General features: G+C 39.1%; 2 protein-coding genes across 2 annotated transcripts; one reads left to right on the top strand and one right to left on the bottom strand.

Moving 5' to 3' along the window:
* The first annotated feature begins 899 nt into the window (after positions 1-899).
* ccng1 (cyclin G1) lies at positions 900-5378 on the top strand. Its single transcript, XM_027165216.2, has 6 exons — positions 900-1088; positions 2412-2675; positions 2986-3239; positions 3357-3432; positions 3886-3996; positions 4423-5378. Exons 2-6 carry the CDS (start codon positions 2412-2414, stop codon positions 4612-4614), a joined length of 897 nt encoding a protein of 298 aa, XP_027021017.1. The 5' UTR covers positions 900-1088; the 3' UTR covers positions 4615-5378.
* A 210-nt stretch (positions 5379-5588) lies between these two features.
* nudcd2 (NudC domain containing 2) lies at positions 5589-8900 on the bottom strand. Its single transcript, XM_027165218.2, has 4 exons — positions 8516-8900; positions 7239-7287; positions 7002-7153; positions 5589-5833 (listed from the first exon to the last, which is right to left on the bottom strand). Exons 1-4 carry the CDS (start codon positions 8702-8704, stop codon positions 5750-5752), a joined length of 474 nt encoding a protein of 157 aa, XP_027021019.1. The 5' UTR covers positions 8705-8900; the 3' UTR covers positions 5589-5749.
* Positions 8901-9404: the final 504 nt, after the last annotated feature.

The following is a 9404-nucleotide window of genomic DNA, read 5'->3' as shown; positions in this document are numbered from 1 at the left end:
TTATTACTTTTGTTGCACTTAATATAAGCTAATAAAGATATAAGAAAAATACATTCTTAAAAGGTGTAATGTTCACTTAGGGTAAAAAAAAAGAAAAGAAAAAAGAAGACGAAGAAAGCAGCCGAGGTTTCTTCCTAACAGACATTTTAGCAAGATTTGAAATAAATGTTCGTGTTTAATGATCAGACTATCATACAATTGTAACACGAGGTATTGTCAGACCATTTTGGGGTCCAAAATCTCGAGACCATTTTGGTTTATAGAATCATTTTAGTTTGTAACTGATACCAAAAAAAATATTTAGTATTAAATTTTTTTTTTTAATTTTTACTTTTGTGTGTGTGTAATTTTTGTATTTCCCAGTAAACATTTTTTCAGCACATAACAGTTTCAATTAATAATAATAATATTAATAATAAAAAGACTTTATGTTGTTTACGGTGTTGATTCGACTTTGTGTTCATGTTCAAGTTTAAAGAAAGTTTGTATATTTGTAAATATTGCTGCTTTTAGAATATTTAGGCCTTAAGATTTACCAAAAAAAACAACAAAAAAAAAACAAATGACCATGTGTTTCATCTTATTTTAGTACTAATCACTACACACATGATGTGTCTCCTCCATACAGTGTGTTGTGATTAGTGTTATATTACTGTGGTAGTTTCTGGAACACACACACACCATGGTAACGGCGATCATTTTACACTGATCTGCAATCAGTTCGACTGGCACTTAAGCACTAAAAAGGCATCGGTCGTTGTAAGTAGGCGTGGCTTGTGACTCTACAACTTGACACCAATAAAAACGCAGTATGAAAGAACGCCCTTTTAACACCAACCAATGAAATGGTTCTAATGTTCACGACGCCGTTGTCTGTGGACTATAAAAGGTCGACGCGGCTGCTTGAGCAGCTGCCTGACACCAAGGGTCAGGGAGTGTGCTGGGCAGAAATTTAAATTCCTCGCTTTAAACATACACTTTATAACTATTTCAATTTCCTTTCTTTATCTTAAGCTTTTATTTAGCCTTTTTTTTAACTTGTTAAATTATTTCTCGCGCTTCTGAAAGCCTGTATAAAAGACCCGAAGGTAAGTTCGCCATTTTGTATTTATGTTCACTTGCTAGCTCGAGTTACACATGCTATCGTTTATGCTTTAAAACGTTAAAGGTGCATCGTATCTCATGATTTGTGTCGTACAAAAGATTGTGTGGTTTTCTTTTATCGTCTAAATTCTTATTAAACCTCATTTATTCTTCACGTAAAGCAAAAAAAAGACCTTGTGTAAAAGTTTCTAAACAATGTAAAGGTGTATAACTGTTTGTTTCAGTTTAAATGCGATTTTTATCCGTTTTATAAGTTTATAAATAACCGTCCATATGTTACAAAAGGTCAAGCTGTATCGTATCCTGAGCATGTCCAGACATAACACCCGAAGCGGTGACTTCATTTCTTCCCACCCGTATTCCGACACGTCCCGCCTCCATTTCTAGAATCGCCTAGATACGTTCAGCGCTTTCTTTGATTGGCTAGCGCTTCACTCAATCTGAATAATTAGGAACGACCAGCCAATCCTCGTGTAGGATTTAGCCCTTGCCATAATACGGTTGGGAAACAAAATCCTTGATTAACAGCAACCAATATGGATGACTGGCCTCCATATTCTGTGTTGCACTAACTGTGTATAATTTAACAAAGATGCATGAATTGCTGTAGTTTGATTAAACGTCTTGCTGACTTTTAACCAATAAATGATTGATCTCGTGTGTATTAATTCATTTAACTTTTTTCTGTCTTAAAGGTGCAGTATTCAGTAATTATACAAAATGTATATAGCTATAATAAACAAATGGATTCAGCCAAAGCCTTGGCAAAAGTTTTAGTTGCTTAGAAAACTTTGGAATACTGACTTTTCAGATTTGTCATTCATATTAGTCACTTAGCAAGCCACCTGTGATCCTTCACCATGATGGGTGTGGATGAGGGCTTGAAGGATTTTTCACTTTTCTCCCTCAGCTCCCATGATTAGTGCCTAATTTTCACTAATGTGCCTTTAAATGTAATCACAAACTGAGAAATTGACCAACATTTCAGCTGATTTTAAAGCTGCACGACGTGCTGTTCAACTTCATGGTGGTAACAAGTTGTGGTGGGTTTTTTTTTCCTGCAACAGCACAAGTGTTTCACTCCTTTACACGTTAGTGAAGTCCTAAAATCCATGGTGTTTTAAAATGGACACGAGCATAAATGTACTGAAATTTTCCAAGGAACAAATTTATGGTCTGTAACATGGGCTTGAACCTATTGTATGACCTTTTTTTAAATGTAGAATTACTTGTACTTTCAGGCTGACTTTTATTTAATAAAGGTTTATGCATAAATGACCTTGAAGGTATTTCTCGTCTGTGTTTAGATGATTGAGACGGTGAGTGGTGCAGAAGGTCTGCCTTTTGTGCTCCAGCTGAAAGCTCTTCTAGAGCAGGAGGTCCGGTGTCAACCTAAACTGTGTGGCCTCCGTGTCCTGGAGTCGGCCCATGACAACGGTATGAGGATGACCTCGAAGATGAGGGACTTTGAGGTGAAAGATCTTCTTTCTCTGACTTGCTTTTTTGGGTTCGGCGCTGAGACGTTCGCCCTCGCTGTGAGCCTCCTGGATCGCTTTTTGTCTGCGATGAAGGTATGACTCAGGTTGGCGATACAAGATGTTTACACTGTATATGTAGGGATGTCATTTTTCAAAACCCCCTTATCACAGTACGTGTCTTTGTTTTGTTTGTTCTGTAAAGTTGCTTTGAGACAATGCCAATTGGTAAAAGTGCTACACAAATGCATTTGAATTGAATTGCCCCTTTATTCTAGGGCAAAGTGGGATGAGGAACACAATTGTTTTGGCTAAACCTTTTTATTGTGTTCAGTTTAGATAATGATCCATGAGTTACCTGACCTGTTTGTGTAAAACCTGAGTTTAATTTGTCTCTTGTTCACAGATCCAGCCCAAGCACCTGTCCTGTGTTGGCCTTTGCTGCTTCTACATTGCTGTGAAGACCTCAGAAGAGGAGAAAAACGTCCCTCTGGCTAGCGATCTGATCCGAATCAGCCAGAACCGCTTCACTGTTTCGGACATGATGAGGATGGAGAAGATAATTCTGGAAAAGCTCTACTGGAAGGTTAAAGGTCCAACAGCACTGCATTTTGTCCGACTGTTTCACAGCTACATACAGGAGAAAGTGGATGCTGACAGGTGAACAAAACTGCCACTTTCTGTATTTACTGTATTAGGCACAGGGTGATTCTGTACTTAAGTTCCAGATGATTCAGTGGCGTTGACTCTTACCCCCCCCCCCCTCTTAACACACAGTAAAAAGATACTTATGGAGAGGCTTGAGGCTCAGCTGAAGGCCTGCCATTGCTCCTTTGCATTCACAAAGCTAAGGGTGAGTTTTTTTCCCTCCCTTTCCCCATAAATGGAATTGCTTTAATTCTTATTTTCACCATTTGTAAAACTTTATACCAAGTCCTTGTGGCTTCTAATGAATATATAACTGACTGCTGAAATACTGTGCAATGATTACTCTACTGCTACTGTCAGGGTGCCACTGATGGTGTCCTGCAAGTTGCAAGAAACCAAACAGTAATGACCTGTCTCTCTGTACAGCCATTTGTACATTTCATACATTTAAGTAATTTATTCATAACTGGGAGTTAATATTAATCACTTGCATTCCTCCTAAATGGTTCCTTTGCATTACAAGTGGGGCCTAAGGACAAAAGTGGCTCAGATTTATCCACAAATGACACTTTACAAATAAAGTTGCATTTGAAGTGACATTTTTTTTTTTTATTATTTAAAAATTTCCCTGAATGTTACTGATTTTATCTTTCATCAGCCTTCATTGGTGGCGCTGGCTCTGCTAGCTCTTGAGGTCGAGGAACAGCACGAGTCCGAGGCAGTACAAGCTCTGAGAGATGCAGTGAAGGATCTTCAGCACCAGCTGACAGTAAGTCATGTCTGGGTGTGCGTTATGTACAAGAAAAGCAAAATGCTAAGAAGGAGGTAATGTCAAAGTGTTGTGTACGTGTTGGGCAATTACTACTGTGAACCTGGAGGCTGAAGTCATTCAGCTGTATCTGTAACGTCTATCATGGCAGCACAGCAAAGACATGCTTATGTGGACCATATAGGACTAGTCAAAGATGTGAATTACAGGAAATCTTGCTTTTAATTTTTGAAACACTGTTTAAAATCGAGTTACATTACACACCCTGTTTGTCCTATTTTAATTCAGTGATTTTAATGCAAGCCCTCTGTCATTCTACCCCGTAGCTATCGCTCTGCTAAATATTGACCATGACTAACAGTTTTGTTCACCTGAATACAAAGATTTGATCTAATGAAGGTTCTCATTTGGGGTTTCTTCCTATAGATTAAAGATGGGGACCTGGTGTGTGTGAGGGAGCTCATCTCTAAGTGCCTGACTGATTATTCTTCCACCAAGAGCTGGAAGCCCAACAGCCAGAGACTGCGCTGGATCATCTCAGGTCGAACAGCTCGACAGCTGAAGCACAGTTACTACAAGATCGCTCATTTACCCACAATCCCTGAATCTGCTTTTTAAAATCTGCAGTGTGGCTTTTTTTTTTTCCTTTTTCTCCATTTTCTTTAATTTCTGACTAAATGTACTGTCTTGATATTGGCTTCTAGACAGAATGTCTGTATCAAGTGTGAAGATCTGTAAAGAAACTTTTTTTTTTTTTCCTATGAGCTTGCAAATATTTGACTTTGGGGAAACTCTAGTCAAGTTTTTTTGATGGCCCTCAGCCAGAGAAGGTTGTAACTCCGTGGTTTGACCGGCTCAAGGGTGTCTACGTGGCCTGCTCATTTAAATCGGTGCCTGATTGCGCCGGTTGTTTAAAGCAGTTGAAAGTATTGAACCGCCTAGGTCCTCAGTCCACTATGTGGAAGAGGAGGGAGAAGGGTTTTGTGATTAAACGAACATCAGAGGAACCAAGAAATCGGCCCAAAGCCCTTAACTCCCACCCTAGGTTGTTGCTGTCCTCTAGCACACTCCTGCCCAAGGTGATTATATAGAAGTTCCTTTTTTCTTTTTAACTGCTGTTTTGTTCAGCAGCGGTTAGTTAACGTGATCCGTCACTGAACGCTAAAACGACTGACCTTTTTGATTTTGTAGGTCAGGGTTTAAAATTAAACTACATGTATGGGGTCTAATGGCTAAAATTGTTAATCAGGACAAAAGTCGTTGTTTTCTCAAGGGTACTAACAGACAATTGAGTTGATTTAAATGTGTAATTTGATTTAACCAAATTAATGAGTGGTACCCTGAATGTGGACCTTTCAATAAAAGACTTATTGAAATGCTAACTTTTGCTCGTGTGTCTATTTTTTTTTTTTTTGTATCTGATTTAATCACCAATGTGTCGACACTCTGTAGTCCTTTCAATAATAAATACATGTTGCCAAACATTTCACTAGCCCACGAGGTCCTGAAATAACAAAAGGGGGGAAATGGTACCTTTTACTTGGATCTGTATTATGGGCCCAATGGCTTTGTGAGAGACTTTACATTCTGGCTTTAAAACAATCAATGAACATTTTATTTTTGCAGAGTTGGGTAGAGAATCGCACATCTCTTAACATTGGCTTTCAGAGATGGTGCACCCTGCCTTTATTGTCCCATTGAGCACAAAAAAAACCCCTGCAGTCTTTACAAAGTCTTATTGTCCTGAGTTATGTTACTTCTGTAAACTGCTGAAATCCGGTCCACCGCTGTGGAAGTTTCCAGAGATTTCTGCTCCACTGAAGTCAAACCCTGGATTCTGTAAGAGACCAGAGATGATAAAAAGGGTCTTTAATCTGATTCCCACAATCCTCCTGAAGCACATCATTCACCTGCTCTACTGTGCATCATGTGTACTTTAAAAGCATAATTGAAAACAGGGAAATGTTTGAATAACTGTTACGATCAGATGGGAAAGTCCAGTGTAATGGACTATATATATTACAAATATGATCCACAGAATATTACAGATGCACTCAAACACTGAAAAGTCATGACATTAAACCCCTCTGTCTAATTGTGTAGGTTCTCCTTGTGCCACCAAAACAGCTCTGACCCTTTGAGGCGTGGATTCTACAACAGAAAATCCTGTACGCTGCGAGTTGGAGCCTTCGTGGATCGAACTTGTTTGACCGGCACGTCTTACTGATTCTCGGTCGGATTGAGATCTGAGGATGTCGACTAAACACTGTCATGTTCCTCAGACCATTCCTGTACAACGTTTGGGGTGTGGTAGGACACATTATCCTGCTGAGAGTCCTCTTATATGAAATACTGTTACCATTAAGAGTTTTACTTGGTTGGTAACAATGTTTAGATCGGTGATACATGTCAGAGGAACATCCACATGTACTCCATGACTGAACGTTCACCCAGCAGTAGGCATCCTTGTGCCATATCGTCCCCAGGTAAGTGCACCAGGACATCCATGTGATGTAAAAGAAAACATGTTTCATTAGTTAGTCTGATGCTCACATCCCCATTGTAGATGATTTCAGTGGTGGACACGGGTCAGCATGAACACACCGACTGTTCTGCAGCCACACAACAAGCTGTTCTAACACCTTTCTATCAGAGCCAGCATTAACTTTTTCAGCAATCTGTGCTTAAGTAGTTCTTCCGTCAGATCAGACCAGACTGCTAGCTTTTGCTCTGCATGTGCGCCATCGATCACTGGCCTCTCATGACCCTTCCACTGGTTCACTGCTTGTACTTCCATTGAAGCATTTGTGGTAGGTACAAAACACCAGACACCAAACCTGATGTTTGGGAGATGCTCTGACCCAATCCCACCCCTTTAGAGGCACCATAACGTTATGGCAGTTCATACTCTAACATAAGGATTATTTTTTACAGAATTCTGGATCTGTCCTCAGACACAGGCTGTGAAACAATGGGGTAAATAAGTGAAGATTTAGGTGAGGTACCTCTCTCTGGAACCTCTCTAGGGTGAGTTTCCTCTGCATCTGGTCTTGCAGCCATGGGTCAGCGGCGTACTGCTCCTCTAGCAGTGACGTCCAGCAGTTCCCCGCGTCGCGGTTTGTCTTCATCAGAATGATCCTGATCAGCTTTTTGTCCTCTTTGAACCATTAAAAAGTCTTGATTAAGCACTGGCTTGGATTAACATATGCACTTATAAGACTTTAGTAAAAAAATAAATTCACCAAGTGTCCATGTGGCTTCATCACCCACCGTTGACCCGAACAACTTGCCCTGTGGTAGGAAAAAAAAAAAGGAGCCAGATTTGACAAATGCATCAAGCTAATTTCCGACACACTGCATCTCCAATGACGTCAGCAATACTTCTGTGTTCCATTACTATCAGTTCTTACATGACTAGATCGGTGTCTCCAGTTTGATCCTGTCTGTGTAGACAAGATGGTCAAGGTTTATTGATTTAGATGTGTTTTGGGCATTTGCATGCTAATTCTAGCAGCATATACACTGGCTTTAAATGGGTTTGGACATTGGCAGGTTGGTTTGAGCGAGTCAGGTTGGTCCTCGCAGGTATATTTTGATGGTTTTTATACGGCTTTAGACATGTTCAGGTTGGTTCTAGGCTATCAGGTTGGTCCTTGCAGCTTATTTGATGGTTTTAAAGTGGTTTGGACATTTAAAGGTGGTTCCAGCTGGTCATGTTGCTTCGAGCAGCTTATCTGATGGTTTTAGAGGGTTTAGCCATTTTAAGGTTGGCTCTAGTCATTCAGGTAAGGTCTTTTTTGGCGGTTTTAGAGGGGCTTGAACATTTACCATTGATTCCAGCTGGTCATGTTGCTTCTAGCAGCTTAACTTATATGCTTTTTATGGGGGTTTGGACATTTACAGTTTGGTTCTAGCTGGTTATATTTATTCTAGCAACGTATCTGATGGTTTTTTAAAGGGTTTAGACATTTACAGGTTGGTTCTAGCTGGTCATATTGGTTCTAGCAGCTTATCTGATGGTTTTATAGGGAGATTTTGACCTTTACAGGTTGGTTCTAGGTGGTCATGTTGCTTCTAGCAGCTTATCTGATGGTTCTAGAGGTTTGGACATTTACAGGTTGGTTTTAGCTGATCATACTTCTTCTAGCAACGTATCTGATGGTTTTATAAAGGGTTTGGACATTTACAGGTTGGTTCTAGGTGTTCATGTTGCTTCTAGCAGCTAATCAGAATCTGATGGTTTTAAATGTTTGGACATTTACAGTTTGGTTCTAGCAGCTTATCTGAAGGTTTTTTAGGGGGTTTGGACATTTACATGGTTTTATCTGGTCAGGAATGAAGGGACACTGACATACCAACTGGACCAGGCTTAAACCTGATGTTCAACATGCTAGTAAACCTCTAAGTAACCATCTTAGGGTCTAAGCTGTATTCTCTAAGCATGACTTTTAAATCTTTATAAACTACAGTGTACCTGGAGGTGAAATTTTACAGTTACTCTTAACAATAGTAAACTTACCTTGAAGATTTCCTTTCCTTTCACCACGAGCTCTATGTGTTTGCTGCCCAGGCTGCACTTGATGTCTTTGCTAGATGTCCCAGGAGGAACATTCACCTCTATAAACACCTCTTCCATGGTCTGGTACCACGAACCCCAGGGAGTTTGGCACACAACCGCTCCGCTCCTCTCCTCAAAGTGCACAGACATCTTCTCTTCCTGAACTCGTACTGAGAGCTACTAACAGTGAGTGTGCACTTCTCCTGGCAGTGTTTATAAACACACGTGTGCACACAGGGGTTTAATCCTCATTAGCGTTTTACAAACACAACCATAGACTAGTGACGATGGTGCTATCATGTTCTCGCTTGTTGTGGCAGTTTCTCTTCTTCTACAAAATAAAATCAGCAGCAGCTCCAAGACTCCACACCGCCACCTGGTGTCAGCCTGCGGGATAGGATTCATTATCTATCTATCTATCTATCTATCTATCTATCTATCTATCTATCTATCTATCTATCTATCTATCTATCTATCTATCTATCTATCTATCTATCTATATTACAAAACATGAAAGTGGATAATTATTTTTAAATACGTTAATTAATGAATTAATTGAAATTTATGATAGAATTTTTGAAATACACTAACTAACTAACTAACTAACTAACTAACTAACTAACTAACTAACTAACTAACTAACTCTCTTTGTTTCATAAACAGTGAGATCGTATTATCAATTTATTATTAATATTGTTATTATTATTATTTTATCTGATTTACTTTTCATTATTATTATTATTATTATTATTATTATTATTATTATTATTATTATTATTATTATTATTATATCATTCTGATATCTCTGATTGAGATCAGATTATGTTCAATAAATATGTTCCTTTTTTAA

The sequence above is a fragment of the Tachysurus fulvidraco genome, chromosome 10, assembly GCF_022655615.1.
Source record: "Tachysurus fulvidraco isolate hzauxx_2018 chromosome 10, HZAU_PFXX_2.0, whole genome shotgun sequence".
NCBI classification, from domain to species: domain Eukaryota; kingdom Metazoa; phylum Chordata; class Actinopteri; order Siluriformes; family Bagridae; genus Tachysurus; species Tachysurus fulvidraco.
This window is presented reverse-complemented; position numbering and strand designations above follow the sequence as displayed.

Bases quoted from the DNA above. Each gene is read 5' to 3' on its own strand.
- ccng1 (XM_027165216.2), top strand. From the start codon at position 2,412: ATGATTGAGACGGTGAGTGGTGCAGAAGGTCTGCCTTTTGTGCTCCAG. The intron at 2,676-2,985 runs GTATGACTCAGG...TCTTGTTCACAG, and splicing joins GCTTTTTGTCTGCGATGAAG to ATCCAGCCCAAGCACCTGTC. The intron at 3,240-3,356 runs GTGAACAAAACT...CTTAACACACAG, and splicing joins GAGAAAGTGGATGCTGACAG to TAAAAAGATACTTATGGAGA.
- nudcd2 (XM_027165218.2), bottom strand. From the start codon at position 8,704: ATGTCTGTGCACTTTGAGGAGAGGAGCGGAGCGGTTGTGTGCCAAACT. The intron at 7,288-8,515 runs GTAAGTTTACTA...TTCCTACCACAG, and splicing joins AAGGAAAGGAAATCTTCAAG to GGCAAGTTGTTCGGGTCAAC. The intron at 7,154-7,238 runs GTGAATTTATTT...AATGGTTCAAAG, and splicing joins TGAAGCCACATGGACACTTG to AGGACAAAAAGCTGATCAGG.